General features: G+C 35.1%; 1 protein-coding gene and 1 pseudogene across 3 annotated transcripts; both read right to left on the bottom strand.

Annotated features, from left to right (window-relative positions):
• Positions 1-1,259: 1,259 nt before the first annotated feature.
• Positions 1,260-6,784, bottom strand: LOC125250128 (annotated as a pseudogene).
• Positions 6,785-10,794: 4,010 nt separating this feature from the next.
• LOC125250129 (CMRF35-like molecule 1) lies at positions 10,795-14,243 on the bottom strand. 3 transcript variants are annotated; one of them, XM_048162517.1, is made up of 9 exons: positions 14,108-14,243; positions 13,626-13,937; positions 13,211-13,523; positions 12,863-12,922; positions 12,558-12,661; positions 12,374-12,426; positions 11,797-11,856; positions 11,657-11,713; positions 10,795-11,577 (listed from the first exon to the last, which is right to left on the bottom strand). In XM_048162517.1, the coding sequence occupies exons 1-9, from the start codon at positions 14,160-14,162 to the stop codon at positions 11,530-11,532; spliced, it is 1,062 nt and encodes a 353-aa protein (XP_048018474.1). In that variant the 5' UTR covers positions 14,163-14,243; the 3' UTR covers positions 10,795-11,529. The 3 variants fall into 3 exon arrangements, with proteins under 3 accessions (XP_048018474.1, XP_048018475.1, XP_048018476.1); XM_048162518.1 differs by lacking the exon at positions 12,863-12,922; XM_048162519.1 differs by lacking the exons at positions 10,795-11,577; positions 12,374-12,426.
• Between the last annotated feature and the right edge of the window lie 2,807 nt (positions 14,244-17,050).

Here is a 17,050-nt window from a genome sequence, read left to right as displayed (position 1 = left end):
GCTGCATTAGTTCCGGTAATGAATGTGCTGAACCTCTGAGCAAGAAAGAAAATAATGTGTGAATCTACACTGAGTGTTGAACAGAAATCAACCACAAAAACATGCAAGTAAAGAAGCAACACTTAAACATTCAAGCAGAGACTGACTTCTGCTTACAGTGTTCATCACATGGAACGGCAACAGACCAGTGTGAAACATATTTGGGCAGACAAAAAAAACATCCTCTGTTGACAGCCATTCAAAAGTAAAAAGTATCGTACATCTGTCACAAATAGTTGCAGAAAGTACAGGAAGAAGATCAGGTTCAGAAGTCTTTAATAAACCACTCAAATGTTGATCCAAACAAGACAGGCACACAAAACACAACCGTTAATATCGAAGAGACCAGACCAACTGCATTTACACAAGGGCTGAATGTAAAATCGCCCCCTATGCCCTTATTTGAGGGAACAGCCATTTGTAGTGCTGTCTGAATGAAGTGTACAGCCGATGTATGTTCAACGGCTGTCCGGATTTGCTCACTCGTTTTCATTCACTCCTTCAAGTGAACTGTATTAGTGGACAAACATAGGGAGCAGTGATTGAGGGTTTAGGGGGCGATTATGGATTCAGCCAAGGGGAACTTAATTACACAGCAGAAACAAGGTGATTAGTGATAACACAGCTGGACATAATGACAAATCAGTAACCATGAAAAACAAAAGGCAGGGAATGATGAAACACAATGTTCAAAAACATAACTAATCTGTTACAATATCCTGAATAAATGGCAACATACTACTGTATATGGACCAGCCGATTACTCATTAGGAAACAAGACAGAACATAGAACATGAAACCAAAGGCAAACAAAACAGAAAACACACACACACACACACACACACACACACACATATTTGTATATGTGGTTTACGGGGACTCTCCATAGACATAATGGATTTTATACTGTAAAAACTATATTCTATCCCCCTACACTAACCCTACCCCTAAACCTACCATCACAGGAAACTGTCTGTATTTTTTGAATTTCAAAAAACACTGTTTAGTATGTTTGTTTTAAGCTATTTGGTTTGGACACAGGAAGTTTGTTTTCCTCATTGAGACCAAAGATTTTCCCCACAAAATCAAAACTTTCTGGTATTTTCTGGTACACTATGTCCCCATAACATAGGGATGTAGGGATGTCCCAACCCCCCTCTCACACACACACACACACACACACTCATGAATGTAATGAAAAGTCGAAAGAGGAAAAGGACTACAACTACAAAATACTTTTATTTAATTTAAAATATGGATAACAGAGAACAGAACACTCTACATGTACACTAAAAGTATTTTTTACAGTGATAAAACAAAACGGACATAAATATATATAACTACAAAATATATAAGGATAATCTCATTTTAATAGATTATATGAACTAGCCTAATAGATGAATTTACAATCCATGTAACACTTTTTTCAATATTCTTGACCCTCACATCTGTTCATATGGGTCCTTTTGTAAAAATGGAGAGGGATCAAGCAAATACAAAGTTAATGTGTTTGTATCTGTAGATCTGTTCGATGTTCATGTACAAGCATAAAGAAGTTGTGTTGTGATAGTCCTCTGCTGTTTCTCTTGGTTAGTCTGTTCCGGTGTTATTCACAGGTTGTGTCTCAATTCAGAGGCTGCATCCTTTGAAGGCTGCTAAGGTCAGACTGGGCGTTGTTAAATGTTACACTCTACCCTATGGAGAACTGTTCTTGTCAGCAACTGCAACAGCTGTCATTGATGAGTGGAAGTAACGTTTATACTGCACTTTTTTGGAAGTTTTCAACTGTCTGAAAACAAAACAAGGTTCACAAACTGTCTAGATATGTTCACCATGATCCATTTCTGTACATAATAAAGAATATAATCTATATGTAACTGCATCTTAGTAAGATATGTCAACATTTAAACTGCTTTAAAGTTGTTGTTTTTATTTTTACATTTGTATTATTATTAGATATTTGAGTAAGTTAAAACCCAATTCTTGCGTTTAAAAGTGTAATTCTGCAATTTCATTAAAAAATATATATATATATTGTCGTCACTGGCGCGCAATGAATTCTGGGGTAGGCAAGGCTGTAAAGGGTCCATCTGTTGTATCCTTCATTTCATGTGAAATGAAGGATACAATTGGAGGAGCCTTCGAATTGAGACAGCATTTGTTGCACCACTGTGACGTAATCAAGTGATGCAGCCTCTGAATTGGGGCGCAGCGTCACTGTTGCTGTTAGTGTGGAGCCACAGTGCTGTATACTGTTCCACCTGCTGGAGGCATCTGAAAGTGCAAGATCATTATAAAAATACGGCCAGTGGTACAATAAAAACATTAATATATTTCTATAAAACTTACTGCTTCACTCCCAGGAGCATCACCAACAGTACTGTAGATTATGTTCTTGTTGGTATCCTGTGGAGAAATGGATCATAATTAAATATGATATATTCATCAAATCTTACTCTTAAAAAGGGTTAGTTCACCCAAAAATGAAATTTCTGTCATTAATTACTCAGTTACTTTTCTGTGTCATTCTCATATGTTGTTCACATTCAGCGCTTACAGATGCTACTTCAGAACGTCGACTCATTATTGGCTGGCTCCTGTGTCATCATCACACGCATGAGTCGTGCTGCTCACGTGATCAGCTTTGGCCAATACTGAGCCAGCGTTCCAACATAGAACCTGGAAGCGCTGAACGTAAACAGCATATGAAAATGACACAGAAGAGAAGATATTGTTGAATAAAGTTGTTATTTTTGTTTTGTTTTTGCAGACAAAAAGTATTCTCGTCGCTTCATAAAATTAAGGTTGAACCACTGCAGTCACGTGACTTTTAATGACGTCTTTAGTACCTTTCTGGACATTGAAAGTGGTGGTTGAATTGCTGTCTATGGAGGAGTCATATACCTCTCGGATTTCATCAAAAATATCTTAATGTGTGTTCTGAAGACAAACGGAGGTCTTACAGGTGTGGCCTGACATGAAGGTGAGTAATTAATAACAGAAACTTCATTTTTCGGTGAACTAACCCTTTAATGTCATATTTCCAAACCATCAGTGGTACGTCTGGTTTACTTACATTTGAGCGTTCATCATTTATAGTGTTGTATATCACAGGATCTTCAGGTTTAGAGTAGATCTGCATTTCACACAAAAACACAGTAAACAACAAGGAAAAAGATTTTTAAGAAATCAGCATATATAATTCACTAAATGGACAACAGGTTCCATTGCCAACCCAATGTAATGATATAGGGTGTGCTCTTCTGAACTTTCTAAACTACATAGTAATGAAATCACGGTCTTACACTGTGTCTACACCAGATGAAAACGGCGAGACATGACATGACAAAAGCAAGTAGAACCCATTATAATCTACTCAGTAAGCGGCGCGATGTGACACGACAAATTCATGACATTAAAGGTGCCCTAGATTCAAAAATTGAATTTACCTCAGCATAGTTAAATAACAAGCGTTCAGTACATGGAAAAGACATACATTGAGTCTCAAACTCCATTGTTTCCTCCTTCTTATATAAATCTCATTTGTTTAAACGACCTCTGAAGAACAGGCGAATCTCAACATAACACCGACTGTTACGTAACAGTCGGGGTGTACGCCCCAATATTTGCATAATGCCAGCCCATGTTCCCAACATTATAAAAGGCATTAGACAAGGGCAGCCAGTAACGTCTGGATCTGTGCACAGGTGAATCAACAGACTAGGTAAGCAAACAAGAACAATAGTGAAAAATGGCAGATGGAGCAATAATAACTGACATGATCCATGATAACATGATATTTTTAGTGATATTTGTAAATTGTCTTTCTAAATGTTTCGTTAGCATGTTGTTAATGTACTGTTAAATGTGGTTAAAGTTACCATTGTTTCTTACTGTATTCACGGAGACAAGAGCCATCGCTATTTTCATTTTTAAACACTTGCAGTCTATAATTCATAAACACAACTTCATTCTTTATAAATCTCTCCAACAGTTTAGCAAGTTGCATCTTCTGAAATGAAGGACAAATGGATTTGAAACAGCCGCTTTGTTGTGTCCAGTGTGTTGCAATGTGACCAATCAAACATGTTTGGAAGCATATGGAACTACCCTGGATGTCAATTTTCTCTTCACCATATGTGACTTTACATGTAAGAAATGTGTACAAAATGGATATGAAAATGAATTAACGCTGCTGTGAGGGTGTTTCGAATACAACATTACTTTTGAAACAAGTAGTTTTTTAAACAATTTAACAATTAAAAATGTTCCAGAAAGGAAAATGTTTCTTGTTAGCTGGGATATTTTTTTTCTGTGTACTAGTTTATTGACTTTTTTTCCCCCAGTAAGTGTTTAACTAAATCTGTATCAAAAATGCTCAGTGTAATACAAAATAACATTCAGCTGGACAAAACTAACATTCTTGCATTAGATAGTAACCAGTCAGTGTCAACAAAAAAGTAGAACAATAATGATTTATTTTATTTTACAAAAATGTGCCAAAGTGATTGATTTGTCCTTATTGTAATGTGAACATTTTCATAACTAGACTCATGTAAATTAAGGGACTTACTGCATCACTGATCCTGCTGTCGTTTCGCTCTCTGTTTTGGTGTTTATCTTGCTCTTTATTTTAAAAAGGGGAAACAATAATATATGACATTAATAGAAGTTATATATGTGAGCTGTTTAAATAAATGATAAAATATCAGGGGATGAAATGAACTTTAAAAGAATTAAGGATGGAGTGCAGGACAAACTGACTGGATCTCTGTTTCCATCTCCAGGTGAAAACACAGACCAGAATCACCAGCAGCAGAAGTGCAGCTGAAACTGGAAGCCACACAGTCAGAGGCTCTTTATTTCTGCTGGAAATAAGAAAACACAGTAACACTTTATTTTGCAGTGTCCTTGACACACATATTACATGTAGTTATCATAATAAAATTGTATACTATAAATTGTACATAATTATATACAACTAACCCTAAACCACACCCTAATCCTAACCCTATAGTAAGTACATAGTTAATTATTATTACTCAGTACTTAAATGTATAATTAAACTGTAACAAGGACACCTTAAAATAAAGTGTAACCAAAAACATTTTAAAATCTGTTCACTCAGAATTGTTTTTTTTTTACTAATTCAGCTGAATAAAAGAAATCTGAACTAAATTTCACCAGACCTTTATTAAACTTTAATGAAATTCAGCCTAATAATATTTAGAATTAGTTTAAGCTTTATTTTATTTTAAACTGTACTGATTATATACATTTGTTGGTCTTCAGTGTCAGTTTTATTTTTATTCTTGGAGATTCCTGTTTCACTTCTGCAAAAGTAGAAAAAGAAAAAAAATTCACCAGGGCAATGAGGAAATGACTATGTAAGCATTAAAGACAAAGAAATTGAGGAAACAGAGCACTGACGACAAAACATCCAAATATAAAATAATTCTAGGAAGATTGTGCTGTGAGGAGGCTACTTAATGAGAATTGTTTCAATACTAACGAGTTCCCTGGATTGTCTGTGGGCCCGCTTGCTGTAAAAAGTAGAAAGCAAAGCAAATTTAGTTGTTTTATTTTAAATATAGTAGCAAAATATTTATTAATGATTTTTTTTTTTTAAAAACCTGGTTCGGCCTCTGTTACAGTGAGATGAACAGGGATCATTGCCTCTCCAGCAGAGCAGAAGAACCATCCAGAATCACTGAGTCTCAGTCCAGTCATCAGCACAGTGAAGGAGCTTCTCCCATCATCACTGATCTGGACTGATGAATTCTGGGATGTGTCATTCACTGTGTAACAGCTCTGATCTTTATATCTGCACCACTGCTTGGTTTTATTCTGATATCCAGAACTGTAGAAACACTGGACACTGACATTACCACCTTCATGTCCAGATACACTGCTGCTCACCACAGACACATCAGGAGCTGAACACACACAGAGATATTTGAGATTATTAAATACATGTGTGTGAAGTCAGAGAATTAGACATTAGAATGTGATTAAAATAATTACAAAATCTCATACCAGACTGAACCCTCAGATGAAGCTCATATGTGACTGTCGGCTTTCCTTCAGTCTCCACAGCACAAGAATAAGGTCCAGTGTGTTTGTTCTGCAGGTTTCTCATAGTCACAGTAAAGAGACTCTGATCAGGATGATCAATTACTGATAGATTCTCCTCTGATGTGTTTGTGTATATTTTAGAATTAGATCATATTCTGAGAACCAGTATTTCTTCTGCGGAGGGTTTTTCTCATCATAATGACATGGGATGGTGACAGATCCTCCAGGCTTAATAGTTAAGGTATGATTTGACCAGCCACTGTAGCATTCAACACCTAAACGAACACACAAACCATTATGTCCAGGATCAACAATAAATCACTTCTTAATTTGTTCTATCTTCATAAAAAATGCATTAAAAGCATCATGAACAGCTGAGCATAAAATGTGTTATTGCAAAATGATAAACAGGATCCATTAGAAACAAACACAGCACAACATTTAATACTCACCTAAAATGAGCCAAAACCCGATTGAAATGTAGAACATTTTTTCATTTGCGTATGCGGCCATTGTGTAAGTTTCTCTTCCTGTATCTTGTGTCTAACTGTGTTTGTAGAGACTGCTGCACTTCCCTTTTCCCCTTCATATGACACTCAAACATCTTGCGCCACCTGGCTAAATGCTTTAACTCTAGATTTAAAGTTATGTTCTTCACACTTTCATTTACATCTCTGTTTCTATCCCTAGTTTTACCTGAAACAGTTAGTAGCACACGTGAATTTTATCAGTCATAAATAATCATATGATAACACTTTACCAGCACATGCTCAGTAGAGCTCTCTCTATCTGCCAGAGAAGATGATGTGTGATTGTTTCACTTTTTGAGAAATTACATCAAAATCCGATTTTGTGAAATGGTTTTGGTTCTTCTGAAATTAAATAATAAATTAAATAATATATATTAAAAATAAAGTTTTATTTTGTATGTTGTTGGCTGCAATAAAACCAATATGAAACTTTTGGCCTTCTAGTGGTTAAAAATAAAACCGCATTTGTCTTACGGAAAATGGTTTTGGTTGTGATTCATTTTATTTTGTATGTCACGGCACAGCTGTTCACAATGGAAACAAGTGGTGCTCACTGCAGAGCCAAAATACGTCCAGCACCCCTCTCTGGATGTCATGGGTGGAGCTTGACCTAATTAGGTTTAGGGATAGGGTTGTAGGGTTAGGGTGTGTCTGGATCTTCAAGCTCCACACATTTGCTCTGCAGTGAGCAGACTCTCAATGGAAATCCAAAAAAGTTGTTACAATTAGACATAATGAATGCTTGCACAAAATGCACAAAAAAATAAAACTTTGAAAATAAATAAATAAATCAACAATAATGTCTGATAGCCTGTAGCAGTTGTTTTCACAAGTTCACACTTACAAATGATCGAACAGAGTAAAAGAGTAAAATAAGCGTATTTGGCCTGCTGCGAGGTCAACCCCTCCCTTTCTCTTAAGATTCTCTCTTTTCCTTAGTAAAAGTTTGCATCAGCAGCTTTGTGAATAGAATTTAAGAGGAAACTCTTAACTAAGAACTTTTACTGCAATTTAGGAGAACTCTTAGTGGTAAGATAAAATGTTTTTTGAATGCGGCCCCTGGTCCCTCGACTGAGCCTGGTTTCTCCCAATATTTTTTTATCTCCATTTCTGTCACCTATTGGCTTGCTTGTTTAGTTGGGGACTCATAATATTCAGCAATATTATTGATTTGATTGTACTGGCTTGGATAAGAACTGGATTGCACTTGGATGAGAACCGAACTAGCTGAACGATGACATCAGTGTTTTCTACAGAGCTGCTTTATTGCTGAAAGAAGCTCTAGCGAAGTTTGCGGGAAGACTCTAATGTTACGTCATTATGATCAGATCTAACAATCATTATGGAACTTGGTATAAAGATCGGCACTTACACTTATCTGAGTTCGCAGATGCTGACGCCAATCTCCACCTCCATCCTCCCCACCACCACCAGGATGGTCCCTGTCCATATCATGTGGGGGGTCGGCTTCGCCCCTGCCTTCATTCCGGGCAGGATACGCCGAACCTACAACCATTTGGATGCGTGCACGGACGGGGCCTACGCCAAAGAACTTTATCTCGTTGTATAACTTTCTGGTTGTTAATAAATTGTGTTTAAATAATAAGTTATTTTGCTCCTGAGTCTTTCTGGTAGAACTAAACTTCTTTTCATACTAATGAAATTTACACATTTATTGAACTGAATCAACACTGAATTTAAATTCTGCTTGCATTGATCGTTATTTTCCTGTTTATCCCTGTAAATGTCATAGTGCTTGGGCCAGACTTGGGTCACATCAGTAAATAAGAGTCATTTAACAGGGTGTGGGCCAGAGGAACATGTTTGTCTCTGTTTTCAGTGTGTGGGGCAGTTTTGGGCCGGACCCAGCCAGAACTGAAGCAAATATGTGGCCCAGAGGTGGGCCAGACAAATTTTGATATTTGGTAACTAAGCTAATATATCATGGACATACCACACAGAAATACACAATATACATTTTGGGACAATTTGATTGTGGGTTAAATGGAGCCAATGTGCTTCAGACCATGTGCATAGATTGTTAAAATAGGGCCCTTTGACTCTCTCCTCAAGCTTCAATGGCATTCTAAGTTGGGAGAGGGACGACTCCCCCCACCACCAGCCATGTGATCCAGAGAACACTGCCAAAGTGCAATACACATATACAGTATCTCACAGAAGTGAGTACACCCCTCACATTTTTGTAAATATTTTATTGTATCTTTTCATGTGACAACACTGAAGAAATGACACTTTGTACAATGTAAAGTAGTGAGTGTACAGCTTGTATAACAGTGTAAATTTGCTGTCCCCTCAAAATAACTCAACACACAGCCATTAAAGGATTAGTTCACTTTCAAATTAAAATTTCCTGATAATTTACTTACCCCTGTTTCATCCAAGATGTTCATGTCTTTCTTTCTTCAGTCGAAAAGAAATTACGTTTTTTGATGAAAACATTCCAGGATTTTTCTCCATATAGTGGACTTCAATGGAGCCAAACGGTTGAAGGTCAAAATTACAGTTTCATTGCAGCTTCAAAGCGTTCTACGCAATCCCAGATGAGAAATAAGGGTCTTATCTAGAGAAACCATCGCTCATTTTCTTAAAAATAAATAAATAAATAAATAAATTATATAAGTTTTAACAAAAAATGCTCATCTTAAACTAGCTCTCTTCTTCTTCTTCTTCTTCTTCTTCTTCTTCTTCTTCTTCTTCTTCGTCTTCTTCTTCTTCTTCTCTCGTCTTCTTCTTCTTCTTCTTCTTCTTCTTCTCTATTTGAATTCCAGCAGTGTAGACTGCCCTCTACAGGTCAAAGTTTTTTAACTAACTGTTATATACTTAAATATTGTATATGACAATTTAGTTCAAACTTTGACCTGTGGAGGGCAGTAATACACTTAGAAGTGTCTACACTGCCGGAATTCAAATAGAGAAGAAGAAGAGAGCTAGTTCAAGATGAGCAATTACGGTTAAAACGTATAAAATTTAAAAAAAAATTTTAGAAAATGAGTGATGGTTTCTCTAGATAAGACCCTTATTTCTCGTCTGGGATCACTGTAAACTGTAATTTTGACCTTCAACTGTTTGGGCTCCATTGAAGTCCACTATATGGAGAAAAATCCTGGAATGTTTTCATCAAAAACCTTAATTTCTTTTCAACTGAAGAAAGAAAGACATGAACATCTTGGATGACATGGGGGTGAGTAAATAATCAGGAAATTTTAATTAGAAAGTGAACTAATCCTTTAATGTCTAAACAGCTGGCCACAAAAGTGAGTACACCCCTAAGTGAAAATGTCCAAATTGGGCCCAAAGTGTCAATTTTGTGGCCAGCGGTTTAGATATTAATGGTATATGTTTTCAGTTATTTTGAGGGGACAGCAACACTGTTATACAAGCTGTACACTCACTACTTTACATTGTAGCAAAGTGTCATTTCTTCAGTGTTGTCACATGAAAAGATATAATTCCTTTGCGTTGTGAAAACGATCACCACTCACACGGATCTGCAAAAATTATTAAAAACGCTGTATTATTCATGCCAGACCAGTAGTTGGCGATGTCACTTTGTAATAAAAAACACTATGCGTCTATAGACTGAACACGTAATACACATGCGCATGAAATCACCGCTTTCACAAATTCATGTTTTTGTAGTTTACCCACAGAGACCATAATGGTATCATTTTCAAAAACTTGCACTTTGAAACCTGTTATCAAAAGCTTGCAGTGTCAGGCCCCCAAAACACTGTCGTTGTGTAAATGAATGGCCAAAACACACAAAGAGTTTTCCTTTTTATTTGAAAACATTATCCTTAGAGCGAAAGAAACTTTAAATTAATGCTGTCACGTAACAAATCTGCTTTACAACATTGATATAAAAATATAAAGCCTGTACAAATACTAGAAATCATGAAATAATTGGGAATCATGAAACAAACACTATACATTTCATTCATCTATTATAACTTTTATGTCATTTTGGTCACTTGGCTGTTTCCTTATAACGGTCCAGAAATTTGTTTCTTTTTTAATATGATGTCATGACGTCGCTGTCTTGACGCCAGCCAATTTCTGCATTGCTGATCATGGTTTTGAGTATCAATATATCTGCCCTTTCCAAAGAACACAAGAATGTGAAGTAATCTCAGACAACTTAATCCAGGTATTTTAATCAAACCCACAAATTCATTTGAAGAACCAAATTAGATCAATGAGATCAGTTGCAATTAGAAGATCTGGCATCTGTCAAATCATCTCAGATGTATTAAGCGAGGACAGACCGCAGGAGAGGGTCTGGCCAAAACAACAGACAAAATTACCTAAATGACCTCTACATGCAAAAGAAAAGAAATGAAAAACTAATGCTTAAAAACAAATTCAGACATCAATACTGTGAAACAAAAAGAAAATTAACATTTGTTATATTTAGACTGAAAATTCACAGTGTCTTGTTTATTTTTACTTGTTCATCTCTATGTCTTCCTCTAACACATTCTACCTATTGCTCTTGCACGACATTCAACTGTGAATTTGAACACACTTCTGCCAAAATAAATGTAGTGATATGAAATATAAATGAATGTCTGACAGTATTTGATAACTGAATAGTCCATTTTGCATGTGATCGCTCACAAGATGAAAGAATGTTTAAGTTGTGAAGAGTTTGACAATTTCACTGAGAATCAACTTATCGGTTTTGATCAACAAGCCATGTGCATTTAGTTATTGTACAATTTGTAGACAATTGTACTGTAGAGCAGAAAAACTGTAATACTAATGTGACCGTGAGTTGAACAGGGTTCAGAGTCTCTCCAGCAGAACCGTCCAGAATCACTCAGTCCAGTCAGAAGTGTCTGTTCCTGTGTTCTTCTCACTGCTGTTAGTGTGGACCCACCAAGCTGTATATTAGTGCCCCTGCTGGAGGCTTCTGGAAGTGCAAGATCATATTTTATATACTGCCAGCATCACAATAAATCCATGAATTAATATATTTCTATAAAACTTACTGCTGCATTCACAGGAGCATCACCAATAGTACTGTAGGTTTTGTCTTTAATGGGATCCTAATTAAACACGATATGTTCATCAAATCTTACTCTTAATATGTCATACTCTGAACTTTCATGTTAGTAGTGTGTCTACTTACATTTGAGCGTTCATCATTTATAGTGTTGTATATCACAGGATCTTCAGGTTCACAGTAGATCTGCATTTCACACAAACACACAAAACAATAAAGAAAAAGATTTCAAGAAATCAACATATAATTCACTAAATGGACAACAGGTTCCATGAACAAACCAATGTAATGATATGAGAAATAAGGGGAAAAGATCTCTAAAGTGCTTTAAAATGTTTTGATTGGCCTGGAGATTGATGACTTGTCTACTAGATGGATCCTGGCATTTGTTAACATGTGAACCAGAAGAGGGAGACAAAGAGAGTGTCATATCAATCGCTTTGGATCAATTCTATTCTATTCTAATTTAACTTTGCCTATTATATATATATATATATATATATATATATATATATATATATATATATATATATATATTTCTGAATGTTTTCTGAATTGTTCTGAAAGGGAACGTTTAACTGCTTTTGAAATCTTTATCTAAAAAGCTCAGTTTTAAACATAATGAAGCGATTACATTATAAATACACTGATCTTGTAATATGAACATTTTCATAACTAGATGCTCATAAATTAAAAGACTTACTGGGTCAATGGTCCTGCTGTCATTTTTCTCTATGATTTGGTGTTTATCTTGCTCTTTATTTTAAAATGGGAAACAATAACAGAGTTTAGACTATTGAATCTGTGCTGTTGAAATGAGAAAATGGCAGGGCATGAAATGAAATGAACTTTAAAAGAATTAAGAATGGAGTGCAGGTCAAACTGACTGGATCTCTGTTTCCATCTCCAGGTGAAAAAAACACAGACCAGAATCAACAGCTGCAGAAGTGCAGCTGAAACTGGAAGCCACACAGTCAGAAGCTCTTTATTTCTGTGGGAAATAAGAAAACACTTTCAATTCTGTTCATTCAAAAAACTCAGAAAGAGTTCTGGAACTAATTCAGCTGAATAAAAGGAATCTGAACTAAACTTTGATCAGACCTTTTTTAAACTTTGTTAATTTATTTACAGCCTAAAAGTATTTATAATTAGTTTAAACTTTATTTTACTTTAAACAGTAAAGATGTAGTACATTTGTGTTTCTTCAGTGACTTCAGTTTTATTGTTATTCTTTGAAATTCCTGTCTCACTTCTGCAACAAAGAAAGAAAATTCAACAGGGCAATGAGGAAATGATGTAAGCATTAAACACAAAGAAATCGAGGCAATAGAGCACTGACGACAAAATAGACAAATATAGAATAATTCCAGGAAGATTATTCTGAGAGGAAACTCATTTTAATGAGAAATGTTTCAATACTAACAAGTCTGTCTGATTGTCTGTGGCCTCGTTTACTGTCAGAAGTAAGTAAAGCAATTTTAGTTGTGTTATATTTCATATGTAGTAGCAAAATATTTAATTATTTAAAAACAAAAAGTACCTTCTTTTGTCTTTAATTACAGTGAGATGAACAGGGTTCAGTGCCTCTCCAGCAGAGCAGAAGAACCATCCAGAATCACTGAGTCTCAGTCCAGTCATCAGCACAGTGAAGGAGCTTCTCCCATCATCATCACTGATCTGGACTGATGAACTCTGGGATGTGTCAGTCCTCCCCACTGTGTAACAGCTCTCATCTTTATATCTGCACCACTGTTTGGGATGATTCTGATATCTAGAACTGTAGAAACACTGGACACTGACATTACCACCTTCATGTCCAGATACACTGCTGCTCACTACAGACACATCAGGAGCTGAACACACAGAAGAGTCATTTGAGATTATTAAATACATGTGTGTGAAGTCAGAGAATTAGACATTAGAATGTGATTAAAAAAAATGACAAAATCTCATACCAGGCTGAACCCTAAGATGAAGATCGTATCTAATAGTCGACAGTCCGTCAGTCTCCACAACACAAGAATAATCTCCAGTGTGTTTGTTCTGCAGGTTTCTCATAGTCACAGTAAAGAGACTCTGATCAGGATGATCAATTACTGACGGATTCTCCTCTGATGTGTTTGTGTATATTTTAGATTGATCAATGCCTGAGAACCAGTATTTCTTCTGTGGAGGGTTTTTCTCATCATAATGACATGGGATGGTGACAGATCCTCCAGACTTAATAGTTAAAACATGATGAAACCCACCAATGAAGCATTCAACACCTAAACACACAACACAAGCTATTATTACGTCCAGGATTATCAATAATCACTGAATCAGATATCATCACATAAACCACATTAAACACAACATGAACAGCTGAGCATAAAATATGTCAAAATGATAAACAAGATCCATTAGAGACAAACACAGAACAACATTTAATACTCACCTAAAATGAGCCAAAATCCAATTGAAATGTACAATACTTTTGTGTATGCGGCCATTGTGTAAGTTTCTCTTCCTGTATCTTGAGCTGTTTATGTGTTTGTAGTAACTGCTGCACTTCCTTTTCCCCTCATAACACTGAATATTTTGCAACATCTGACTAAATGCAGTTCAGATAGAGTCTAAATTTCAAGTTATGACCTGGTCACACTTTTATTTACATCTGTTTCAGTAGTAGGGAGTCTGGGGGCAATTGTGACAGACAAAATTTTGTCATTCACTAGTTCAATAATCATGTCAATTTCCTAGCTAACAAAAATATGTTCTAAAATTATTTTGCTAGTGTCCACATATTAAGTTATGAAAATGTTATTTCTGAATGTTCTCTCAACTTTCAAAATGTTTTTTTAAGTGTTTGATTTTTTTTCTTGGTTATATGAATGTTTAGTGAACATTCAATTTAGTTTTGCAAAAATGATGGGAACGAAACCTTTGAATGTTCTCTAAACATTCTGAAACAATTAGTAACTGATTTTGAGATATAAAATAATTTGCATACATACACACCATTTACATTAAGATTATTTTTATTACCACACTGGCATATATTGATACTTAAGTAAAATGCACTTAATTTAGATTCCCCCCGGGAAACACGACTAAATATCTTATATAATTTTCTTATATAGAAAATCCATCTTGGTTTAAGAATTTTTAGATATTTGTACTTGAAATAGGATGAAAAATACTCAGTAAGAAAAGCTTTTTTGCAGCTTGAACGAATGAATGAACTATTTAAACATCACTTGCACTTTAAAAAGAGGGAGGAGACCGAAAGTAACTCTGGGTTTACTGAAGAAAACCTGCTCCTTACCAGGTTAGGTTCACAGAGTAAGTTACCATGGTAACTGACTTTGTGTATAAGTTACCTTTCTTTCAGAAATGGACTTGACTTACCCTGCTTTCTCGGGTTTGACATACCTCCCATTCTGAAACGGAAAACCCAGAGTTTCCCTCATTTCAGGGTTAACGTACTCAGAGTTCTCACTTAACCTCCTTTCTGAAACGGCCCCTGGTCAGCTTCTTTTGTTCTGTCTTCATGTTGTCTTATATGTAAAACGCCCTTAGAAGTCTTGTGCCACCCAGCTAAGGGGTGTGTATAGGCTATATAGAGTACACATATGAATAAAATAAAACATAAATATTTTAATTTATTTTTTGATGGGCATTCAGTAAGGTTTCAATTTGGTAACATTATTAATGCTTCATACAGCATAACATGCATTTATTAATCTAGATTAATGTTAATTTCTACATATATACTATTAATTTGTTAACATTTCAAGTTAAATAAATGGTAACACTTTAGAATACTGATCATTAATGAATAACTACACAAGAACAAATGAGTAATGCATTATTAACACTAATAACTAACAAGAAACTCTGATTAATGAATTAGTAAGTAATAGTGTCAGTTGAAGGTGGTAGTTCACTATTAGCTAATCAGTAACTACAATTTTTTCATACCTCCCTGAGAACTACTAAGAACTATTATATACTGGTTCATAATTAATGTGAATAATGAATAATGTATAATTAATTCTAGAGTAAAGGCCTTGGTAATGTAGTAAGTAATGACTGAAGTATTACCAAATACTTAAAGGATTAGTCCACTTTTAAATAAACTTTTCCTGATAATTTACTCACCCTCATGTCATCCAAGATGTCCATGTCTTTCTTTCTTCAGTCGAAAAGAAATTAAAGTTTTTGATGAAAACATTCCAGGATTTTTCTCCTTATAGTAGACTTCAATGCACCAAACAGTTGAAGGTCAAAATTAGTTTCATTGCAGCTTCAAATTGTTCTACACGATCCCAGATGAGAAATAAGGGTCTTATCTAGTGAAACCATCGCTCATTTTCTGAAAAAAAATGAAAATTATATAAGTTTTATCCATAAAAGCTCATATTGAACAAGCTCTCTTCTTCTTCTCTATTTGAATTCCAGCAGTGTAGACACTGCTAAGCGTATTACTGCCCTCCGCAGGTCAAAGTTTGAACTAATTTGTATATGCAATATGCTAGTTCAATAGTATGAAACTAATTTTGACCTTCAACTGTTTGGTGCCCATTGAAGTCTACTATATGGAAAAAAATCCTGGAATGTTTTCATCAAAAACTTTAATTTCTTTTCGACTGAAGAAAGAAAGACATGGACATCTTGGATGACATGAGGGTGAGTAAATTATCAGGAAAAGTTTATTTAAAAGTGGACAAATCCTTTAAGAAGGAATTACTAATTATTTGGATCAGTATTCTAAAGTGAGAAACATGATAACTCTGTAGTAACTACTGTAGTCATTGTAAACTTTTGAGGTTTTTGTAAAGTATTGGATAGTAATAACTCAAGAGTTACTATATAACTCTAAAGTAACTACTTATTATTTGGATCAGTATTCTGATGTGAAGAGCATAGTAACCAACTAGTAATTACTTAAGTGTTACCAAATATATCATAAGGAATTACTGTACAAAAACATACAAAAACATCAAAAAGTTTACAATGACTTCAGTAGTTGCTAGAGAGTTATCATGTTTTTCACTTTAGAATACTGATCCAAATAATTAGTAATTCCTTTTTAAGTTCAGTCATTACTAGTGGGTTACCAGGCCTTTACTTTAGAATTAATTATATATTATGCATCATTCATGTTAATTATGAACCTGTATATAGTAGTTCTCTGGGAGGAATGAAAAAACAGTAGTTACTGATTAGTTAATAGTGAACTACCACCTACAACTGAGCACTGTTACTTACTAATTCATTTATCAGAGTTTATTGTTAGTTAATATTAGTTACTAGAGTGTTAATAATGCATTACTCATTTGTTCCTGAGTTATTCATTAATGAAGGATCAGTATTCTAAAGTGTTACCAAATAAATT

The sequence above is a fragment of the Megalobrama amblycephala genome, linkage group LG17 (genome assembly GCF_018812025.1).
Source record: "Megalobrama amblycephala isolate DHTTF-2021 linkage group LG17, ASM1881202v1, whole genome shotgun sequence".
NCBI classification, from domain to species: Eukaryota; Metazoa; Chordata; class Actinopteri; order Cypriniformes; family Xenocyprididae; genus Megalobrama; species Megalobrama amblycephala.
This window is presented reverse-complemented; position numbering and strand designations above follow the sequence as displayed.

What these genes read in the sequence shown, in the direction of transcription:
- LOC125250129 (XM_048162517.1), bottom strand. Translation starts at nt 14,162, where the DNA reads ATGGCCGCATACACAAAAGTATTGTACATTTCAATTGGATTTTGGCTC. An exon ending in ACAGCAGGACCATTGACCCA is followed by an intron (nt 11,857 to 12,373) that starts GTAAGTCTTTTA and finishes TGTGAAATGCAG; the next exon opens with ATCTACTGTGAACCTGAAGA. An exon ending in TAAATGATGAACGCTCAAAT is followed by an intron (nt 11,714 to 11,796) that starts GTAAGTAGACAC and finishes GTGTTTAATTAG; the next exon opens with GATCCCATTAAAGACAAAAC.